The sequence below is a fragment of the Pongo abelii genome, chromosome 18 (assembly GCF_028885655.2).
Source record: "Pongo abelii isolate AG06213 chromosome 18, NHGRI_mPonAbe1-v2.0_pri, whole genome shotgun sequence".
Lineage (NCBI taxonomy): Eukaryota > Metazoa > Chordata > Mammalia > Primates > Hominidae > Pongo > Pongo abelii.
In genome coordinates this window covers 1,042,709-1,065,839 of record NC_072003.2, presented here as the reverse complement: position 1 = coordinate 1,065,839, position 23,131 = coordinate 1,042,709, and the positions used below count along the sequence as shown (strand labels likewise).

Below are 23,131 nucleotides of genomic sequence, written 5' to 3'. Positions count from 1 at the left end.
CCGACCCTCGCCCCTGCCGCCGCCGCCGCCGCCGCCGCCGCCGCCGCCGCCGAGGCTCGGTTCCCGCTCCGGGACCCGCAACAAGTTTCTTTAAGCGGCAGCCCCGCGGCCCCGCCCCGCGCCCGGCTACCCATTGGCGGAGCGCGCCCCGATCCCCCGGAGGCGGAGCCCGGCCGCCCCCGCCCCCCCACCCATAAAGAAAGCTCCGCAGCTCTCGCCGCGCCCCCGCCTGCCCCACCCGGCGCCGCACCACGTGGGCCCGGCGCCCCACGCCTGGAGCTCCCCTCTCCGGAGCCCCGGGAAGGGAAGCGGGGCAAGGAGGCCGGGTGGGCGCAGGGGGGTCTCCGGCGCTTCCTCTCCTCTGCGGGCGCCGCGCGGCTCCTGGGAGTCCGCCCCCGTTCCTGACGCTCAGCTAGGAAGCGGGTCCTCGGGCCCCTCCCCCGATACATACACACACACACACACACACACACACACACACACACACACACACACAGAGACAGACTCTCACTCTCTTACACAGCCCCTCTCGCGCCCGAGGTCTCGCCCGCAGGCCGGTGGCGCGGGGTCAGCTGCTGCCTGCGGTCCAGGACAGGGTCGGTTCCGCCGCGCAGCGCCCAGGCCCAGCTCGTCCAGAGTCTGCGGGCAGCGCACGTCCAGGTAACGCGCGCCAAGGGGCCGCGGCTCGGAGCTGGGGGACCCGGGCCGCCCTCCCCATACGGGTGGGAGCGTGGAGAGCGCGGGCGGGGGCGCGGTCCCGGGGGCCGGGCAGCTGGAGGGGGCGGGAGCGCTGGGTGGGGCCTGCGCTGACCCCGGCGCTGAGTCCCTGGGGCCGCCGGGCGGATGGCGTGGCCGGACGCGGGGGCCCCGGGCCTTCCGGGCGTGACCCAGGGCTCGGGGGCGGGGAGGCCCCTCCGGCGGGGCGGCCCTGGGTGGTCCGGCAGAGGCGGAGGCCGCTCCGAGCCTGTGAGCTCTGGGCGCCTGCGGAGGCGGGGAGAGGGCGGGGTGTGCTGCCCTGGTGGGGACCGCGGGGTCGGAGAGGGGACATTACCCCCCGCGCCGAGGCGAACGCCCAACCGCGGGTCCGGGTCCCCGCCCAAGGCCGCCCCCGCGAGGTGGCCTCGGCCCGGCTGTCCCCGAGGGTGGCTCGGATCCTTTCAACTAGCGCGCTGGAGGCAAAGGGGCCGCGCCATTCCAGGTCAGGCAGCCAACGCGGGACACGCGCGTCTCCGAGCTTGCGGCCCGCGAAACCCGGGTGACCTACCGCGCCAGTGCCTTCAACGTCCCCACGCACGGGCCAGTGGCCGCCGCAGCCCCTGAGCCACGCGGTCTCCCCGGCCGGGCCGGCAGAAGGAGCTGGTCCGTTACCAGAAAAATCCAGATGCAAAGTTGGGGGTCGTGCTGCCGCTTCCTGCCAGCGCACCGCACCCACCTGGGGCCGCCGCCGACCGGGCAGGACGCGCCTCCTACCCCCTATTCTGGCCCGGCGGAGAGCTGGTGCCCCCAGCGGCCGCCCGCCCCCGTCCGCAGACCCCGGGGCCCCTGCTGATTTGCATTTGCCCGGAGCTGAGGGGGCCAGGGCCTTTGGAGGAAGCATTGGCCTCCGGGCTGAAGAGCAAAGGCCGTGCCACCTGCCGGGAGGGCGGGTGTCATCTCTGCAAGGGGGCAGACCCCTCGGCCAGGTCAGAGGAAGCAGCGGTGGGGAGACGGACTGCGCGCTGGGAGGCTCCACGCATCGTAGGTGGGGAGCTGGCTGCCAACCTGGCCTGCCCTCTCTTCCCCGCTCCACCATCTTGCTTGGCTCTAGTACCTGCCTGGGAAGACCCACACCTCCGTCTGCAGTGTTCCTTCCCCTTGGAGGCCCTGCCCTCTGCTCGAGTGCCCGCATCTTTCCGTGGCCCTCAGAGCATCGCCTGGGGCGCCCACGGAACTCATCTGTTAGGCCTGGGATGCAGGCAGGCAGAAGTGGAGGTTTCAGTGGAAGCAGTGAGGGTGGGGGCCCGGCCCGAACTGTGCCACCTTCCACCCCCTGCCCCTGGGAGAGCAGACATCGCCCACTCGGGCTCATGGTGCCATCCGGGTGAGGACCTCCATGGAGAGCTCCTCTTTGCCAAAGAAAAGCAAAGTTGCATTAGGTCTGCGAGCAGGCAGGGTGGCCTCTTCCTGGCTCCCCACCCACCAAGGAAGCTTCAAGTCCCTGGGACACAGGTGGGGGACTCCAACACCCCTGGAGGAAGGGAGACTGAGGTTGGGGGGTGGCGTCCAGGCCCTGACTCTGAGGCACGGTGGTCTGTGCAACCGAGACCCTGCCTCAGGCTCCACCAGCACCTGCTCCTTTCCCCAGGTTGCAGTGACCACCAGGAGAGGTGCCGGGTGTGTAGGCTGCCACGGGAAGGGTGGGGAGGTGGGGAGTCTCTGCGGCGGGGTGGTGGGGGCCTAGGCCAGCCAGCTGAGGACATGTTGGTGCACTCCTGGGAGGGCGGTATGTGGGTGAGGATCCCCATGCAGGGTGGTGCCCAGAAGCCCACTTCCAGAGTCATCTCTGGTCCACCTCGAAGTCCCCAGGAAAATGACCTTGTTCTCCGCGGGTGCGAGCCACTAGGCCTGAGAGGACGCCGGCATGGGGCTTTCAGAGAGGGAGGTGTCAGGATGGTTTGAGTGTCACCAGGTATTAATTAAGCACTTGCTGTGTGCCAGGCACTTTCCCACACAGGACAGAGCCGGACCATCCTCACAGCCCCTGCCCAGCAGACGCTAGCCTTGTGGAGGGAGGCGGGCAGCAGGTAACTCCAAAAGCACCTCTCAGAGGCAGGGACTTCAGGAAGGATGGTCTGGGAAAGCATCTTTGGTGTCATTTAATCTGAGCCCTGAAGCTTCTGACCTCCTGCAGGGAGAGGCCAGCGTGTTCCCTGGGGAAGCTAGAACAGTGTCTGATGACAAGAGAGGGACCTGGGGGTGGAGAGTGGAGGGGCAGCCATCGGAGCCACCTCTGAGTCCACCTGATGGGCCCATGTCCTCATCCAGGGGGGACCTGCACACTCTCCTCCCCTGTCTCCCATCCCTGCCCCCACCCTTCAGCTGGGGCCGGCTCTGCCGTATCTGCATGGCCCCACCCACCGTGACCTCACCGCCTGCTAGTGGGCCTTGCAGTTTCAGGGGGAGTATACATTTCAAGTATAACCTGATGGGGGAACCTGGACCAGGGCTGTCCCCTGGGCCATGAGTGTCGGGCGTGGAGAGCTGGTGTAGATGACATTTGTAGCTCCACGTGCCCTGGCCTGGGCGCCAAGGACAGCTGCAGAGAAGAATGTGGGTGGACAGGCTCTGCTGCCCATGAGATGGTGCAGGGATGGCCTGCGGGAAGCTTCCAGATGAGAGACCACCCCACCCTACCCGTGGCTCCTAGGGATGGCGACCCCAGAGGCGTGTGTGTTCGTGTGTGTGTGTGGTGTATGTGTGAAGATATAGGTGTGTGGTATGTGTGTATGGCATGTAATGTGTGGTATGTGTATGGGGTGTATGTATGGGGCGTGTTTATGGCGTGTGTGGTGCGTGTATAGTGTGTGTGGTGCATGTATAGTGTGGTGCGTGTATGGTGTGTGGTGTGTGTGGTGTATGTGTGTGTGGTGTGTATGTATGTGATGTGTGTATAGAGTGCGTGTGGTGTATGATGTGCATGAATATGATGTGTGTGGTGTATGGTGTGTGTGTGTGTGCATGTGTATGATGTATGTGTGTGGTGTGGTGTGTGTATGGTGTGGTGTGTGTGGTATGTGGTGTGGGTGTGTATGTGTGTGTGGTGTATGTGTGCAGGGTGTGTGTGTGGTGTGTGTGGTATGTGGTGTGGGTGTGGTGTGTGATGTGTGTGGTGTATGTGTGCAGGGTGTGTGGTGTGTGTGATGTGCATGTGTATGATTTATGTATGGGGTGCGTCTGGTGTATGTGATGTGTGTGGTATATGTGTGCAGGGTGTGTGTGTGTGGTGTGTGGTATGTGGTGTGTGTGTGGTGTGCATGTGTATGATGCATGTGGTGTATGTGGGGTGTGTGTGTATGGCGTGTGGTGTGTGTATGGTGTGTGTGTATGGTGTGCATGTGTACGATTTGTGTATGGGGTGCGTCTGGTGTATGTGATGTGTGGTGTATGTGTGCAGGGTGTGTATGGTGTGTGGTGTGTGTGTGCATGTGTATGATGTATGTGTGGTGTGTGTGTATGGTGTGTGGTGTGTGTGTGCGTGTGTATGATGTATGTGTGGTGTGTGTGTATGGTGTGTGGTGTATGTGTGCAGGGTGTGGGTGTGTGGTGTGTGTGTGTATATGTGTGTGTGTGTGGTGTGTGTTGGGCCCAGGGTGCGAGGAGGAAGCAGGGCTGCCCAGGGAAATGCCACCCTGGAGAGGCCCCTGTCCCCCACTGTCCACCCCCAATCCGGCCCTCCTCCTGCGGCAGGCAGCCCATCTTTTGTGCGGCCTCTAAGAAGCACAGGGAGGGCCCGGCGGGCGTGAACCCGCTGGCAGCCGGTGTGTGCACAGCCCTGGCCCAGGCCTCCCAGCCCCTGCATCCCGAGCACCCGTGGGGCAGTTGGCAGCGTCCCGGCACGGCCTGGGAGATTAATTGGTGCTTTTAATGACGGCTGGTCTGGCAGAGACAGAGTAACTACAGGCTGGGCCGCGCAGGCTGTGAGCAGAGGCTGGGAAAGGCCCTGCCCCCGGATGGGTCTCCAGGGGAGAGGAGGGGTTCGCAGGACCCCTCTCAAGACCCCCTTCGGGAGTCAGCTTCTTGGCCATGCACACTTGGAGCTCTGGGCTGGGTTGCAGCTCCCTGTACTTCACTGTCTGGGGTGCTGACAGTGCCAGCTGGGGCACGAGTTCCGGTTTGGGTCAAGACTGGCCTGTTGGCCAGGGTGGCGTCTGCCTGAGAACTGGCCTTGTCTGTGCCTTAAGCTTCCTGGCGCTCACAGGGCAGTGGAAAACCACTCAGTGAGTCTTTCTTGGCACCCTGCAGGAGCAGTGCTTTCTGGGCCTCTGTGGCCAGAGCCGGCCCCGCTACAGCTCACTTCTGCCTGCAGCCCAGACATCCTCCTGGTCCTCCTGATGCCCCCGACCTCCACGGAGGATGAGCATTTCCAGCCCAGCCCTCCCCATCTCCACCTCCCACTCCCGACACACAGGGAGCCTCCTGATCTGTGAACCCGCGCTGGCGGGAGTAGCTACTGACCGCTGGGGACCCCTGCCCAGGCTGCTCCCATGTGGAAAGGATTCAGGGAGCAGGCGATGCTTAGCCGAAAGCGTGGAGACCAGCGCTGCTCTCTCCCCAGCGACAGGTGCACACCCAGATCACGGATGTGTCGGGAACAGCTGTGCTCCTGCTCAGCGTCCGTCACTCCAGGCTGGGAGCGGGTCCCCAAGCTTCCAGCTGGGCCTATCCGTCTCCACTCTCAGTGTGGGGGTGGGGGGCGCCAACAGCATGCATTTGCTCTACGCACTTCTCGTCTGATAATGGACTGAGGGTCCTTCTGCAGCCCCAAAACATCCCTAGGCAGGAGCCCTGGGGCCCCAAGCAGCCAGGGAGGTGAGCACCAAGGACTTCCCAGAGAGCCTCATCTCCCGCCGAGGGAGGCCCAGCCTGGAGGTGGTGTCTGAGACTTGGAATCAATACTTCCGTTGGTGGCAGTAAATCCTGTCCCTAACCCTGCAGTATAGATGTGCCCTGTACAGGAGGGTGCTGTCTGACGCCAGACACCCGGACTACAAATCGCAACCCCATTCCTGGTCCTTGCTCCACTGAACCGCAGACCCCATCCTCATTCTGGGCCCTCATCCCCTAGATCCAGGGACCCCAGCCCCATTTCAGCCCTTGGACCCTTGTAGGATGTCAGGCCCTGGCTCCCCTGGGCCCCAGCCCCCAGCCCATCCCTGACCCAGGCACTGGGGGGCCGAGCTCTTCTGAGAAGGGACATAGGGCCTGGGGGGCTCTCTCAGCCCATCAGCAGGAGAGGAGGAGAGGACAGACTCCAGAAAAATCAGCCTTTGTACCCACTCAGGCTGCCAAGACCTGTGTCTGTCCTTCCAAGCTCAACCTTCAGAGTTCATGAGGCCTCTTGCCCAGAATGTCCACAGATTTCATGAGGCCCCTTGCCCAGAATGTCCACGTTTGAAACCTCCCAACACCAAGCCCCATTTCAAGTATAACCAGGAGGGAAAATGGTGCTTGAAATAAGCATGCCGCAAAGGAACACCTGCTTTCTCTAAATGGGCTCTGGCCGCCCAGGCCCTGACCTCCCTGGCCAGGATGGAACGTTCCAGAGACCTATTAGTGCCAAAGGCAAATTAAAACACACCCTGTGAAAATGTCTCTGCTGTCTCCCAAGTATTTTTCTGAAGGTGGGGAAGGAAGGTTTAATTAAGATGCCCTCAGGCAGGTACGAGGAACAAGGTGGGAGCAGGGAGGGTGGTTCCTCTGTGGCCTTTGTTCAGATGAGAGCCTTCAGCAAAGCTTTGCTCTAGAGGCTCATAGGAAGGGACAGAGGGCACAGGCCCAGCTCTGCCTTTCCCCTGCCTTTCTTGGGGCCTGGCATGGGCAGCACCACCCGGCGACACACAACACTGGGCTCTGAGGCTGTTTGTTACGCAGCATTAATGTGGCCGTTGGTGACCGCTACACTGACTGATAACTGCACTGTGGGTAGAGCTCAGCCCACAGGGCTCTGGTTTGTGACCTCTGGGCCAGGCAACTTTCAAGTCTTCTTCCAGTGCAGAATATGATTCCTAGACAAAAAAAAAAAAGTACACATTGGTTTCCTCACATAGGGCCCTGCAACCAGAGAACACCACCACATCGGGAGCTGTGCTTTCCACTCTGTCTAGAAACCATCGCTTGCCAACTTGCAGGGTCATGTGGAGCCGCATCTCCTTCTGGGGTGCAGGGGTGGGAACACTCGTGGCCTGTAGCTGAGGGTGCAGGGAGAGGACAGGGTGAGCCAAGCAGAACAGCCGTCTGTGAGTCATCGTCCCAGGACAACCAGCAAATGGCACAACACCTGCTCTCTCAGCCCCCACCCGCACCTGCCAGCCTCATGTGGGGGGTGGGGGGGTTGGCCGCTGGACAGTCATGGCAGGATCTGCCCAAACTGACCACCCTTCCAGAAGGAGGCGACAGATGTTAGCATCGATGGGTCCTTGGCCCCCCTTCCATACACAGACTTCAGGACATGAAAAATTGGGGTAAATGAAGGGTGCACGATTAGTTTCAGGCCCACACTGGGTTCCTGTGGGTGCCAGAGACAGCTGCCACCGCATGCCAGGGACAATGGCCCTGAGGAGGCGGGAGCTGCCGGGGTGCTGGGGGACAGCTGGACGAGGTGCCGACAGGGGCTCATTCCTCCCTGAAGCCGGCCCGCAGCTGCTGGGAGCGTGGCCAGCCACAGGCCTGTGTGTGCCTGGGTCCCGGGGGCTGTGCTGGCGCAGGCTGGGACGGCGGGGACAGGGTTCCACCTAGGGTAGGCTTGTCGGTGGGTCTCCGGGGAGGCAGCCCAGTCTTCAGCCTGCGTGCTCTTGGGGAGTCCCTCCCTCCCTCCCTCCCTCCCTCCCTCCCCACTCTCCTCCTCTTCTCAGCATCTTCTCCCCCAGCACCAGGCAGCCCTGGGGTGGTCGAGCCTCATCTCCACTCTCTCAGGCCTCTCCTGGGTCAGCCTGGCTTTTTCTCTTAAGAGTTTCTGCTTGACAGGGCACGCTCAGGACGCCCTCCTCCTCCCGCCTCGGGTTGGTGTGAGGCGCTCAGGGCAGAGCCCACGTGCCTGTGGCCACAGGGCACTGAGCTGTAGAGTGAAATTACCCCACCTGGCCGATCTCCCGGCCGCTGCTGCTCACTCTGGGTTTGCAGAGAAGCCTCTGTTTTTAAGTGAAGTGCCTTCTTAGGGAATAAGACACACCTGTATCTAAATGTTATTTTTAAACTGCTAGATGCTCCTTAACATAGACAAAGAAGTGAGTGTAAATGACACGACGTATTCCGACAGGTGACAGCGCCTTCCAGGCGATTCTGAAACACCAGTGCAGGGCTGTCTGTTGTTCTTTTGTTTTCATTTTACTTTTTTTTTTTTTTTTTGAGATGGAGTCTCGCTCTGTCACCCAGGCTGGAGTGCAGTGGCGCGATGTCGGCTCACTGCAAGCTCCACCTCCCGGGTTCATGCCATTCTCCTGCCTCAGCCTCCAGAGTAGCTGGGACTACAGGCACCCGCCACCACGCCCGGCTAATTTTTTTTTTTTTTTTTTTTTTTTGTATTTTTAGTAGAGACAGGTTTTCACCGTGTTAGCCAGGATGGTCTCGATCTCCTGACCTCGTGATCCACCTGCCTTGGCCTCCCAAAGTGCTGGGATTACAGGCGTGAGCCACGGTGCCCGGCCTCATTTTACTTTTTCTAAAATTCGAGGCAAAATTCACATAGCATGAAATAAGCCACTTTCCGGCTTACACCACGATTCAGTGGTGTTTAGCACCTCGCAGTGCTGGGCAGCCATCACCTAGTTCCAGAACATTCTCATCAGCCCAGAAGGAAACGTCCTACCCACGGAGCACTCGCTCCCCACTCCCCGTCCCCAGACCTGGAACACAGAGCTCCCTCCTTTCCCCGTGGCTTTGCCTGCCCCGGACATTTCGTGTAAATGGGCTCACACAATACATGACCTCCTCGTCTGTCCTGTCCCACTGAGCTTGATGTTCTGAGGTTCATCTGTGTTGTAGCATGTGTCAGAACTGGATTCTATTTTATTTTATTTTATTTTATTTTAGTGAGACAGAGTCCCGCTCTGTGGCCCAGGCTGGAGTGCAGTGGCGCTATCTAGGCTCACTGCAACCTCCACCTCCCGGGTTCAAGCAATTCTCCTATCACAGCCTCCCGAGTAGCTGGGATTACAGGTGCCTGCCACCATGCCTGGCTAATTTTTTTGTATTTTTAGTAGAGGTGGGTTTTCACCATGTTGGCCAGGCTGGTCTTGAACTCCTGACCTCAGGTGATCCACCTCCCTCGGCCTCCCAAAGTGCTGGGATGACAGGCTTGAGCCACCACGCCCGGCTCCTGGATTCCTTTTTATGGCTGAATCATAACCCAGTGCACTTTTGATTAAATTCAGGCTGAAATGGGCACGAACAGAGCTGCTGGTCCACCTCTCCCCGGCCCAAGCCCTGCCCCCGGTGACCTGATCTGGAGCCATTCTAGGCAGCGGACGGGACCCCTGCGGTCAGCGTCTCAAGAGAGCAGACCCTGAGGGAAACTTGAGCTCAGAGAGAACAGGAGCTCCCAGCAGACCCTTCCGCTGACTGCTCCCACCCTGGGCAAACGCAGAGCCAGAGCCCAGAGCGCTGGAAGCTGGAACAAGAGGCCCTTTTCTGCTCTGCACAATGCCCCATTGTGCCCTTCGCGGGGAGAGCAGCTCGGCCCAGCGAGGGGAAGCTGTGCACAAAGCCTCCTTGTGAGGGCAGCCCCACCTGAGGACAGCGCAGGGCCACACCTGACGCAGGGCAGTCCCTCTCGCCGTCCGTCCCCTAGCAGGCCTGGCATCCAGACAGGGCCCGCTCTGCAGGCTTGGTCCAAGGGTGTGGGGCTCCCTGTTCTCCACAGAGGAGGGGAACAGTGTGGGCTGTGCCGGCCCTTCCTAAGCTGGCCCCCAGGTCACGAGGAGAGGTACGGGTCGTGGGCTCTGCGGAGGGACTTGGGTGCCGGGCACCAGTCAGGGCCAATGGCTTCTGCGATCCCCAAGGCTCCGAGCCCTCAGGCACACACCACGTTCCCGGAGTCTGGGCCAGCACGTGGAGGATGTTTGCGTGTTCGTACCCATTGCAACATCTTTAACAGGGTCCCATTTCACAGCTGGGCTCCTAAGGGGGGTTTCATAGAAAAGAAATGGAAACTAAAAATGAATTAAACCATAAGATGTACACGTATGCTACAACCCCAGCAACACAGGGAGGCTGGAGACTGAGAGGAAGCTCTGGCCACTGCTGGTCGGGCCTGGATTTGGGGGCCCAATGTCCACAGTCAGTCCCTGTCCACACAAGGCTCACACTACAGGTGGTGAAGATATAATTAAACAGGTAATTAAACAAGCACTAAAGACGGGTCATTTGACCAACCGAGTGGCGATAATTTATACGCCAAAACACTAGGAACACTAGAGAGGCGAAAGAGAAGAATAGGTAAAAACAAAAACAAAAAACCAGGACAAATACTTCCAATATACACAGAAGAACAGGATTTTTCATACGTAAAGAGCTCTGACAAATGAATAAAGAGAAATCTGCACTTCTACCTAAGCGCCCCACAGTTTATTCAATAACCCCTAGGTCTCCAATGCCTACTCTGGCCTCACGCCCTTTCTTTCCTCTAAGGAATGCCTGTGACCCCAGCCCTTCCTAGCACCCACTTCGGATCAGCCCCCAGAACCCCGCTCCAGTCATCAGAGTGTAGAGTGCTGGCGTCCTCCTTCACGTTCTGTCTGGGGCACTGGGCAGTTAGCCCTTCCCTCCTGAGTCCTGAGTCCCCCTCTTCACCTACAGCTTGAAGTCCAGTCCCAAGGGCTGGCAGGAGCTGGGCTGTGCAAAGGCGGGAGGGTGCTCAGGCTGGGAGAAAGGGGAGGGTTCCCCGAGCATTCCAGGCCCAGCCCTGCCTATTCTGTCCCTTGCTGGCTGCGACGATCGCCCCAGCACCCTCCGCGGAGAGTGAGTGTCAGCTGTGAGGCAGGGGCACGCAGTGGCAGCACCGCCAGGGTCTCTGCAGCCCACCTTCCCCAGGACCAGAGTTCGGAAGGCGCCTGGCTGGGGGAGGGCACCTGGCCTCTGCAACTCGGACTGACGGAAGGCACGCGTGCATGCCCCAGTGAGTTCCGGTCGGGAGACGCGCACCACCTCCCAGATACCCGGACCCGCGCCCTACCCGCAGCAGCGCCCAGCTAGGACTGCGAAGGAGGCAGGCTCCGGGCACTAGCTCCCGCGCGTGGGCGGGGCCGGCTGGAGGGGGCGGGGCCTCCGGGACTGTGAGCGAGGCCTCCCGGGGTGTGGGTGGGGCCTTCGGCCGTGGGCAGGGCCGGCCAGGGAGAGGCGGGGCCTCCGACAAAGGGCGGAGCCTCCGGGAGTGCGCCCTCCCCACACATGCGCCCTGACAGCCCAATAATGGCGGCACCCGAGGAGTCGCTGAGGAGGCGGAAAGCCGCGTACTCGGACCCGGAGCCTGAGTCGCCGCCCTTGCCGGGGCGTGACCCCGCAGGCTCTCCGGCCCATCTCCACACGGGCACCTTCTGGCTGACCAGGATCGTGCTCCTGAAGGCCCTAGCCTTCGTGTACTGTGAGTGCCGGGCGGGGCCGGGACATCCGCCAGCGTCACCTTCGCGCACCACGACCCCCGCCCTCCCTCGAGACTCCTCCGCGCGGTCTCGCGGCCGCGGCGCCTCCACGCAGCCCTCCTCCCTGTTGGGGCCCGGGCGAGGCGGGGCGGGCAGGGCAGGACGAGGCTTGCTGGCGATAGCGCACCCGGCCCTACCCCTGTCGCCGCCTCGAGCCTCCGGCCTGGGCTCCCGGGCTCCCGGCTCCACCCGCAGCCACGAAGTTGTACGGCCGCGCCCGCCAGGACCGGCTCGGGGCTATGCGAGGCGGGGCCGGCCCGGGCCCTGGCCCAGGAGTTCCCAGGAGAGCTGGGCAGGTGGGGGGACACCCGTCCGTGGGCAGGTCGGGGGTCTGCGTCCTGGCTGCGGGGCGGGGGGCGGCCTGGAGAGGCGAGGCGCTCCTGCTGCCCCCGGCACAGCGCTGTGTTGACGCTGAAGGTTCCCGCTGTAACTGGACGCCCGCACGCCACATCCCTACCGCGTGCGGCCCCTGCCAAAATCCGAGGAGCCGGCCCGGGAGCCTCCTTCGCGTCTCCCAAGGGCTGAGGGAAGGTGACTGGCTGGTGGCCGGACTGGAGTTTCTCCTTTAGTGTTCTCGACTGGCTCAGTCTGCGTTCGGGAAGATTCCCAGCGGAGGCCTGGGGGCAGCTCTGGAACCTCATCTGCAAGTGAAGCCTCCGCCTCACTGTGGGATGTGGTTGGCCGGGGCCACTGGCTGAGACCCTTCACCCCACAGCTGTGCGGGGCCCGCGTGCGCAGCCTGCAGAGCAGAGCTCTGAGAAAAGTCAGTTCACGCTCAAAACCTCTGGACCCCTGGCCAGGGGCAGCTGGCGATTCCAACTCCCTCACTCCCAAGTCCCTACAACCCAGAACTGGTTTAGAAGAGAACGGTCCTGTGATCACAGGGACATGTGATCACACGGATACATGTTTCATAAGCCCAACCTGTTAGTGGCAACGAAGCCCAAACTGAGGCTCTCAAATGAGCCTGGAAGTGAGGGGAGCCTGCCAGGCCGAGATGCAGCCAGCGGGGCGCGTGGGCAGTCACCCTCCCAGAGGGCTCCGGAGCTGCTGGCCCCGGGCGTTGCCCACGCGTTGGTTGTAGGCCGTGGGCATTGGACGTCTCCCTTTCCTTCCGTCGTGTACTTCCCTCACGCGTGGAAGGAAAGGGTCAGGTTGCAGAAGTTCTTCTTTGCACAGCTTTTTTGCCCAACAGACATCGCGGGAAGTTTGGTAGCCTTGCTCTGCTGGAGTGATGGTCAGTTTGACGTTTTGTGTGACATTTGTGTGATACTTTGCACCTCCTGGTGCAAAGTGATGAGACGTGCTCATCGCTACAAGGTTTCCTGTGGGATTGCAGTATCGGCTTCAACTGGGTCTCTCTCTCTCTCTTTCTTTAAAGCAACTATTTTATTTTATTTATTTATTTTTTTCGAGTTGGAGTCTCACTCTGTTGCCCAGGCTGGAGTGCAGTGGCACCATGTCGGCCCACTGCAACCTCCGTCTCCTGGGTTCAAGCGATTCTCCTGCCTCAGCCTTCCAAGTAACTGGGATTACAGGCGCGCACCAGCACGCCTGGCTAATTTTTGAAAATATTTTTAGTAGAGACAGGGTTTCACCATGTTGGCCAGGCTGGTCTCGAACTTCTGACCTCAGGGCCTCCCAAAGTGCTGGGATTACAAGCGTGAACCACCGTGCCCGGCCAGCAATTATTTTAAAAAGTAGTTCTTCCCAGGTCGCTTTTCCCTCCACAGTATTAAACAGTCATTCTAAATGTTGGTGCTGTCACTTAGCAAACGATGAAGTAGAGATAAAGTGAAGCTGTGAGGCTCTAATAGGCCTTCCACAGGGGAGCCTGAGATACGGCGGGAAGTCCCAGTGGCCTTGCCTCCGGAGCACAGCTTCATAAAACCGGCTCAGACTCTTTCAAACGAGCTGAGGCTCCTTTGATCTCTGCAGGGATTCTCTGTTCAATTCAGAAGGAACTGCTTTTAAGCCACTGGGTCAAGCGGATACTTTAAGCCTGGTGCCCAGCATTGAACATTGCTCCTTGACATATGCATGTTCTTCTGTCTTGTGAGTATATTTGGGGTAGAATCAGTGTTTTTCTGCTGTATCAAGGAACCAGTTTCCCATCTTTCAGGGACATGGTTTTCTGGCTGAGCTGGCCCAGGGCAAGCAAGCAGTCATCCTGCATTTATCTCCTTCTAGAAAGATCTGGATTTTACTGGGACTGTGCGCTACTCCCTGTTCCTCAGAATCCCAGGGTTTTTCCAAGTTGCCATAGGGGCTCTCCAAATATTTCACTTGATACTGAATTTTACAATGTTTATAGCTATTGAAACACTTGTAATTAAACACATAACCAAATGTATTCTGTGGAAACTCCCGTTGTTAAAAGACATTGAACTGAGGGAGGCTTACCCTTAGGCAGATTGTCTCAGCAGACATGTAGTAAAGATGTACAGATCAGGAGAACACAGAAACGCCTGCCCTGTCGGGGAAGCTTCGAAGCCGGACCTGGAGAGGCCGGCTGCCAGCAACAGGCCTCTGCATTCAACCTGACTTTGCATCCGTCCTGGGGCTGGCTCCTTCCCCCCGCGGGCCTGGGCGTTTCCATGTGCTGCCACTGAGGTGTGTAGGTGCTAGGGGTGCGCTCACTGCACACAGATGTGCGTACCGCGGGCATCCTGGGGTGTCTGGCATGCCCTGCTGTGCTGTGGGAGCCGGAGTATGTTAGCGGAAAGCGGCATTTTCACAGGGCTCGGAGTTGAAGACACACCTGTCTTCCTGACGTGTGGACTCCGGTCCCTAGTGTGATTACTGTGTTGAGCAGATGCTGAAGTAGCACCCTGCCCGGTGCTGCCCTGGTGACAACGCCACTACCCCCAGTGGACAGTGAGGAAGCAGGGTCAGCCGCCGGCCCGGCTGTGCAGCGAGTGTCTGTAGGCCCTGGAGTTCAGCCCTACCCTTCATTCACACCACTGTGCAGCCTGAGTATCCTGGACACCCGGTTCACATCTGGGCAGCGGCGTTCTCGGGCCGTGACGGCCCCTGGGAGGACCGAGGCTGCCCGAGGTGGTCGGGGACCCCTGACACTGAGCATCCCCTCAGCACAGATGTCACTCCCAGGAATGGCCGAAATCCGGACGAGTAAAAGCTCATGTGACAGGAGTTTCTGGCCTAAGCAGTGGGACCTGGGTGCTATGTTCTTGGTGTGTAGGGGCAGTGCCGGCCGCCCATGGGTGCCGGTGCCTCCTGCAGTCAGGCCTGCTGCCGTCTGTGTGCGCAATGAGGAAACCAAACCCAAGAGTGGGCACCATGCCCAGGGTCACCGGGACAGAGGGCAGAGCAGCCTGGCCAGAAGCCCTCACTGTTTGATGCAGGGACCCCCAGGGTCGTGCTCTGACGTTGTGGCCCAGCGTTCCCCGTGGAAGATTGAGGCCCTCACTGGTCAACCCTGCAGTACGAGGGTGTGTGTGGCAAACAGCTGGTCTGGAGCCTTGTCAGCCAGGCCGGCTCCTTGATGCTTTGAAATCCCCCTCCCAGGGGGCCTGGCCAGGTCGGTCCATGGGTGGCCACAGGCAGCTGGGGCTGGAGTCCTGAAATTTCCAGCAGCCCTGCGTCTGTTACAGCGCCAGTGGTAGAGCTGGATTCCCTGACAAGGACAGCCTTGCAGGTGCTACTGAAGACACCCTAGGCTAGAGCTGCCCACCCCGACTGAACTCACGTTGGTTTGCTGTTGATGAGAGTCACATCGAATATGTCCACAATGCATTTTAACTGCCTCAGAATTAAGGTGTCATCTGGAAACAGTGTAATTACAGTTGGTCAGAATTGGGTTGATAGCATTTCACTGCAGAGAACTTTCTGGAAGCTTGTGACAGGTGGAAGTAGTGAGGCTCAGAGTTGGTGGGCCACACCTTAGCTCTGTGGCCTTGGCCAAGTTGCTCATCAAGACCTTCCCGTCACTGATGAGGTGAGAGTGACCGCTGGGCCGTCCTGAGGCTGACATGGGATTCCCTGCCTGTGCACACTTCCCAGAAGGTGGACCAAGGACACACCGGCCCAGGAGACAGCTTGCAGGCAGCCATGGAGTGTATCTGAACATCGGAAAGGACCTTTCCTTTGAAGCTCAAACATTTATGAGATATTGTTACAATTCGGAAGGGATTTGTAGGCGAAATGTGACAGGAAGACTGGGTAACGTTGGTATTTGCAGACTGATTTTATGACTGGCACTTTTCGTGGGTGCCATGGCGTCGGTGCAGAGACACTCCTGAGGGATTTGGTCTGTCGGTCCATGTGTTTGTGGGGGCCGAGTCCCGGACAGGCCTAGGAGGGAACCGCCCCTGCCAGGGCCGGCCGCTCAGCACCTGCACAGGGCATGAGTGCTGGGGGCTTTGGGACACACGCTCCCTGCTGCCTCTGGGGCAGATGTCCACTGCACTGCTTGCAGTGAGAGGCTGGGGCCCCAGTGGACGAGCCATGGTGCCTGAACTGCTCCCGCTGTGTCCCCGCCACGTGAGGCATCTCTTCCTGTCCGTGGTCTTGAGACCACCTGGCCTCTGCCTTCCCAGGGTTGAACTGTACTTGTTCTTTCCGTGGCTGCCAACACCCTTCCAGCCTTCAGACTTAGCCCTCATCACTCGTGGACTCTGACCCCACCCAGGGCTGACCACCGGAGCCCTGCTCGCTGCTTCCTTTGCAGCTGATATTGTCCCCATTGCAGTGTTGTTCTTGAGCCCGTCTCCCCTCTGGCTCCTTGGAGTCAGGGAGAGGACTTTCTTTATACTTCTATCCCTTGTCTTCTAGGGGCATCTACTGCTCAGTGAAATGTGCTGACCTGGAGCAGGTGGTCTCTACCAGGGCTTAGTGTCAGCATGGGACACTTTTCCAGCCATTACCCCTTCCTCCCCCTCCACCCGCCTCCAGCCCTGAGGTGCGGCCCAGCAGGACAGACCCTGCCACAGCTCTCCCTTGGTTGTGTTCATACTTCCTGTTTGCTGGTAGATTCTCTTTTTGCTGGAGTGTATCTCCAAGCAGCTTTTCCAGAAAGGACCAACTTGCCTGGATCTGTAATTCTCCATGAAAGCCACTTTCCCTCAGAGCTTTGCAGCATTGAGGAGGCATCTTCAAGCATCTGACTCTTCTTCTTCTCCCTGGAAGCTTCTAGAGTCTCAGTGCCTTGCCCTCCTGCACTCCACCTTTGCTCTCTGTTCTGGTTATTTATTGAGGAATCTCTGAGGCTCTTTTTCTTTCTCTCTTGTAGTGGCCTCGGTGAGCTCTTCAGCCTCAAGGCTTGTCCTTGGCTCTGGATCAGGCTCTTCTGGCCTCACCCCCATCTGCCCATGTGTTCCAAACACCGCATGCCCCAGCTGGGTTCCAAACAGGGCGGGTGGGGGCCACTCTCCTGTCTAGCCTCCTAGCGTGGGCTGGACCTGGGAAAGTCTCTCCGTGAAACTGAGTGGAGAAGAACATGGCTTCCCCAAGGCCCACACAGAACCCACCGCTTGGCTGTGATCCCGAGTGACGGGGACAGCCTGGGCTGCAGAAGGAACGCCCAACGCTGGCGGGAATGGAGGGTTTTTCTTGCTCGTTTTCCAGTTCCACATTGTCACATTGGAGTTCTGGGGTCAGTGAGATTATGTTGAAAATCCGACCTCTAGGGGATCTCCATGCTAGTTTTGTCCTTTAGGCGTGGAGGCATGCGTGCCGCACTGTGGCGTCTATTCTGTGCGCCTGCTCACCGCCCTTCCTTCTTTTCCGCATGGGGCAGTTTTATCGCTTCTCCCCGGCAGCTGCTCCGGCGAGGTGGGGCTGCAGTGCCGTTGGTAGCGTGTCTCTGAGTCTCGCCGCAGCCCCTGTAGCTTGGCATCCTCCTCAGATGACACCCAAGGCAGGGTTGATGTGGCAGGCAGAATCGTTTGCGCCCGTATTTGCTAAACTCTCAGCTGTTCTTCAGAAAATCTGAGGAGAAAATGAAACCAAAAAGAATACTTGAAACCCTGCTCAGTTGGTTTTGTTCTGAGCTTTCAGTGGCTCTAAGAGCTCATGGGAAATGAGTTCTTTTTCTTTTCTCCAGGCCACTTGAGTTCTAATGAAATGCACCACTTGGTTTTACAAGTTCTTCTATAAAATACTTGCTTGTTTAAAAAGCAAACAGCGCTGCCCTACCTCGGAGCTCCGCAGCACGTACCTTTAAAGAAAAAATACTTGAGGTCACTGTGCCAAGGCCCAGAATTTAACCACGGCCAGTAAGAACCATCAACAGAGAACGGCATTTCTGGGATGACTGTTTTAATTTTACAACAATTTATCTGAAAGGAGAAAAGAGAAAGCTGATTTTTTTTTTCTGATTCTTTTTTTTTTTTTTTTTTTTTTTGAGACGGAGTTTCACTTTTTTGCCCAGGCTGGAGTGCAGTGGTGCGATCTCCTCTCACTACAACCTCCGCCTTCCAGTTTCAAGCAATTCTCCTGCCTCAGCCTCCCGAGTAGCTGGGGCTATGGGCACAGGCTGCCATGCCCAGCTATTTCTTTCTGATTCTGAAACAAAGTATTTATCGGCCATGCCTGCTGTTGGCTGCTCGAGTGACACGGTATTTCCCGGTTGCAGCTCCCAGGTCAGGCTCTGGGTCCCTGTGAGAGGCAGGTGGTTGCCATGGCTGTCTGTTGCCTCCTGTGTGGGGTGGTGACGGGGCCTTCCAAAGCTTGACTGGTTGGTTAGTTTTGCTTTGAGAGCCTGTGATGTTTCAAAATTTTTGCTGCATCTTTTTATGTAGCTATTTTTATAACATGAGTAGAGGTTGAAATAGTTTTTTTCTCTGAAATCTCAATTCAGTCTATCTTCCTTTTTCCTGATAAGCAGGAAGTATCCTTTGCTGTTTGCCTTAGAATTACTGATTTAGGCTATTGCTTTGGTGACGCCACATCTTGTTTTCCTCTGTGGTCCTGGAGTTTGCACTGTGGTGAGGGGTGGAGCACATCCACCCTTCAGCCAGCGCCGATTAGGTCCCTGTGGGAAAGGGGCCCCAGCCTATCACCGATGAGGGCTGGGCCCTGGAGTGTGCAGTGGCTGAACAGTCACCACCTCTGTTTCTCCCACCTGCATTCATGCCAGGACATACACACACGCATCCCTGCACACACACACATACATGTATACATGTGCACATGTGTACAGAGACATGCATACACCCCTGCACACATGGACACAGGGCATCCATGTACAGGTGCACATGTAGACAGGTGCACATGTGTACAGACACGTGCACACACACAGGGACACATGGGCGTGTCATACCCATATGCACACACACTGGTCTGAGCTCCTGTGGAAGCTGCTGGTGCGGTCCCTGCACATGTGGCCGCTGGGGCTGAGGGCCTGCTGCAAGGTGTCCTCTATGTTGCTAGGAGGTCAGCGCTCACCACTCAGGTCCCTTCCACCCAGTGGTGGAGGCAGTAGGGGTGTGGGGAGCCTTCTGCTGCAGCCCTGTTTCCCGCCCCGTGACCCACCCCGTATCCACTCTGTGTCCCACCCCATGTCGACCCTGTGTCCAGTCTGTGTCCCGCCCTGTGTCTGCCCCATGTCTGCCCTGTGTTTACCCTGTGTCCATCCCATGTCTGCCTGTGTCCACCCTCTTCCTCCTCACTTGGAGCTGCCCCCACCCACCTGCCGTCGCAGCCCCTTTAGAGGTCACCAGCCCTGGCCCTTTCGTCGCCCAGGGCCCTGCGGTGCTCTGCCTGTGGCCCTGCTCCCGCTGCCCTGGAGGGAGGCTGCTCACAGCGCTTCACGCTGGGCACTGGGTGGTGCAGAGTCTTCAAGAAACCTTTACTTTTTAAAATTTTTTTATTAAAAATAAAACTATTAGCTAAAACTGCAGACTCTATGGCTTTTCCACCCGTGCCTGTTCCGTTCTGGGACCCGGTTTTGTCCTGGCGTCTCCTCCCTCCCTCCCTGGTCTGTGAGTCTCCCAGACTTTCCTGTTTTCCGACCTTGACGGCGTTGAGCCGGCCTGTCATGGTGTCTGTAGAGCGTCCCTCACGTTGGGTCCGTCTGGTGTTTTCTCGCAATTAGACTGGGTGATGGGTTTTGGGAAGACGCTCACAGAGGTGCGGGGCCCTTCCTGTCACACCGTATCAGGGTCCTGACGTCCGCACGGCTTTCTGATCACCTGGCCAAGGTGTGTCCCCCCAGGTGTCCACTCTGTCAGTTCCCTGCTTTCCCGCCCACTCTGTCCTCTGGAAGCCGCTCACTGGGTCCAGCCCCCGCCTCCCGGAGGGAGTGTCTGCGGACATTATGTGGAATTCCTCTGTGAGGAAGATCTTGTTACTTGTTTGTGGTCACTGATTTTGTCACTATGGACCCACGCCCATTTATTTTCCTTCTGGGTTGTGATCCAGTGCTGTCACCGTGAGTCTGTGTCTGGGTCGTGATGCAGTGCTGTCACCGTGAGTCTGTGTCTGGGTCGTGATGCAGTGCTGTCACCGTGAGTCTGTGTCTGGGTCGTGATCCAGTGCTGTCACCGTGAGTCTGTGTCTGGGTCGTGATGCAGTGCTGTCACCCTGAGTCTGTGTCTGGGTCGTGATGCAGTGCTGTCACCCTGAGTCTGTGTCTGGGTCGTGATGCAGTGCGGTCACCGTGAGTCTGTGTCTGGGTCGTGATCCCGTGTTGTCACCCTGAGTCTGTGTCTGGGTCGTGATCCGGTGCTGTCACCGTGAGTGTGTGTCTGGGTCGTGATCCGGTGCTGTCACCCTGAGTCTGTGTCTGGGTCGTGATGCAGTGCTGTCACCGTGAGTCTGTGTCTGGGTCGTGATCCCGTGCTGTCACCCTGAGTCTGTGTCTGGGTCGTGATCCAGTGCTGTCACCGTGAGTCTGTGTCTGGGTCGTGATCCCGTGTTGTCACCCTGAGTCTGTGTCTGGGTCGTGATCCGGTGCTGTCACCGTGAGTCTGTGTCTGGGTCGTGATCCAGTGCTGTCACCGTGAGTCTGTGTCTGGGTCGTGATCCGGTGCGGTCACCGTGAGTCTGTGTCTGGGTCGTGATCCCGTGTTGTCACCCTGAGTCTGTGTCTGGGTCGTGATCCGGTGCTGTCACCGTGAGTGTGTGTCTGGGTCGTGATCCGGTGCTGTCACCGTGAGTCTGTGTCTGGGTCGTGATCCGGTGCTGTCACCGTGAGTCTGTGTCTGGGTCGTGATCCGGTGCTGTCACCGTGAGTCTGTGTCTGGGTCGTGATCCGGTGCTGTCACCGTGAGTCTGTGTCTGGGTCGTGATCCGGTGCTGTCACCGTGAGTCTGTGTCTGGGTTGTGATCCGGTGTTGTCACTGTGAGTTTGCTGCTCAGCTCCTCCACCTTTAACCACTGGTGGCTTTCCCCTCCTTCCCCTGGGGATGCTTCCGGCCCAGCTTCTGTTTCTCTGCCCCAGCCCTAGAATGAGCTGTCTCCAAGGAGCCCTGGTTCTTTTTAGGGGAGCATAGAAACTTCAGTCTGGGCACTGGGAGGGCCGTTGCTCCCTGGGTGTCACGGCTGCTGGCCCTCTTCCTGGGCAGAGCTAGGCTCTGTATGTCACTGTCTCATTTCACACATGTGATTGCTTCTCTCTCGTATCCACCTATCCTATCTGTAAGTATACGAAGGTCAACCTGGTCCGTGCGATGACTCTGACTCTCACCTGGCACACGGTGTATTCCAGCCTTCCGTCCTGGCACACGGTGTAATCCAGCCTTCCGTCCTGGCACACGGTGTATTCCAGCCTTCTGTCGTGGCACACGGTGTATTCCAGCCTTCCGTCCTGGCACACGGTGTATTCCAGTCTTCCCTGCTGGCCCATCTGAATACTCCCTCTCTGCTAGTGAGAACCTGGCTCCCCCGACTCCTCTAGCCTCTGCCCAGCCCTGGTGTACGTGCGAGAATTGTCCACCCAGGCCCGGGGGAAAAAGCCCTGGAGTGCAGTGTTTGTGTACAGCTCCTTCTGGCCTTGTGGTCTCCACTCAGAACATTTTCCGGAGTTGCTTAGGTGGCTTCTGCCCTCTGGCCAGTGTGGTTCTGTTTCACATTCGTGCGTGTAGAGCCTGCATTCTGTCTGCATCCTCCGACCTCCTGGTTGGGTCTTCCCCCAATAGTTGGTGCACATTGAAGTTCATCTTGTGTAATGCTCAGTGCTGTGGGCTTTGCCTCCATCACCCCAGCTCCAGCCCCAAGTCCCCCATGCATGGGAGTGACCACTTCCCCCGCACCAGCCCCTGGCATGCCCGGGTCTGCCTCCTGTCCCTCTGGTTTTGCCTTTTCCAGTGTGACATATGAATGAAATCACGCAGTATATAGCCTGTTGTGTCTAGATTCTTTCACTTAGCAAAATGCGCTTAAGATTCATCCATGTTATTGCCTGAACCAACAGCTGCATTCTTATCTGATTATTTTTCTGTTGCACAAATGCACCTCCGGTTATTTATCCACTTCCACCGTGAAGGATGTCTTCCTTGTTTCTAGTTTTTAGTGACTATGGACAGAGCTGCTGTGAGCATCTGCACGAGGCTTCTGTGTGAGCACGTTTTCAGGTTGAAGGCCTAAGAGGTGCAGTAGCTGGTTTGTAAGGTAACCCTTCATTACCTGGGTCAGACGCCACCGTCTGCTGTCCACAGTGGTACACCACAGCATCCCCGGCACAGCGAGGGCACTCCTGCTGTCCCAAACCTTCTGCAGCATGGGGCACTGTCCTTTTTCATTTTTTTTTTTTTTTTTTTTTTTTGAGACAGAGTCTTACTCTGTCGCCAAGGCTGGGGTGCAGTGGCACTGTGTCGGCTCATTTTAACCTCCCCTTCCTGTGTTCAAGCAATTCTCCTGCCTCAGCCTCGCGAGTAGCTGGGATTACAGGTGTGCGCCACCACGCCCAGCTAATTTTTGTATTTTTAGTAGAGACAGGGTTTCACCACGTTGGCCAGGCTGGTCTTGAACTCCTGACCTCAGGTGATCTGCCCACCTCGGCCTCCCAAAGTACTGGGATTACAGGCGTGAGCCACCACGCCTGGCCTGGGCACTGTCCATTTTCAAGCACTTTGGCCACGTGACGTGTGTGTGGTGACAGCACATTGTGGTTTTCATTGGCATTTCCGCAATGATGAATGATGTTGAGCATCTTTTCACATGTTATTTGCCATCCGTACACCTTTCCTATGTCTGTTCAGATCTTGTGGCCTGGTTTTTTTCTTCCCACCTTTAACATTGGGTTGTTTGTTTTCTAATTATTGAATTTTAAAAGTTCTTTAAATATTCTAGATACAAATCCTTTATCAGATGTGTGGTTTGCCAGTATTTTCTTCTAATCTGCGGCTTGTGTTTTCATTCTGTTAAAAGTAGCTTTTGCAGATCAAGAGTTTTTCATTTTGATAAAGTTCAATTTACAGTTTTTAATTTCATAGATTATGCTTTTGGTGTTGTATCTAAAAACTTGTTGCCAAACCCAAGTCACATAGATTTTCTTCTATATTTCCATCTAGAAGTCTTATGCTTTTATGTTTTACATTTAGGTCTATGATCCTTTTTGGTTACTTTTTGTGTAAGGTGTGAAGTGTGTTCAGGTCCATCTTTTTGCATGTGGATATCCATTTGTTCCAACATGATTGTTAGAGAGACTCTTCTTTGTTTTTTTATTTATTTTGTAGAGACTGGGTCTCACTATGTTGCCCAGGCTGCTCTGGACCTCCTGGGCTCAGGTGATCCTCCTGCCTCGGCCTCCCAAAGTGCTGGGATGACAGGTGTGA

At 57.8% G+C, this 23,131-nt stretch overlaps 2 protein-coding genes across 5 annotated transcripts in view; both read left to right on the top strand.

Moving 5' to 3' along the window:
* The first annotated feature begins 843 nt into the window (after positions 1 to 843).
* On the top strand, positions 844 to 6,351 carry LOC112129361 (uncharacterized). Its single transcript, XM_054535076.1, has 4 exons — positions 844 to 1,018; positions 1,322 to 2,208; positions 2,698 to 2,783; positions 5,002 to 6,351. Exons 1-4 carry the CDS (start codon positions 844 to 846, stop codon positions 5,114 to 5,116), a joined length of 1,263 nt encoding a protein of 420 aa, XP_054391051.1. The 3' UTR covers positions 5,117 to 6,351.
* Positions 6,352 to 11,122: 4,771 nt separating this feature from the next.
* Positions 11,123 to 23,131, top strand: part of LMF1 (lipase maturation factor 1) — a 110,418-nt gene continuing 98,409 nt past the window's right edge. For 3 of the 4 annotated variants that reach the window (XM_024233336.3, XM_054534444.2, XM_054534440.2), the window contains exon 1: positions 11,127 to 11,335. In XM_024233336.3, coding sequence (XP_024089104.2) covers positions 11,143 to 11,335 — 193 coding nt within the window. In that variant the 5' untranslated portion in view covers positions 11,127 to 11,142. Of the gene's footprint in view, positions 11,336 to 23,131 lie in introns of all 4 variants that reach the window. The other variant, XM_054534443.2, reaches the window with a different exon arrangement.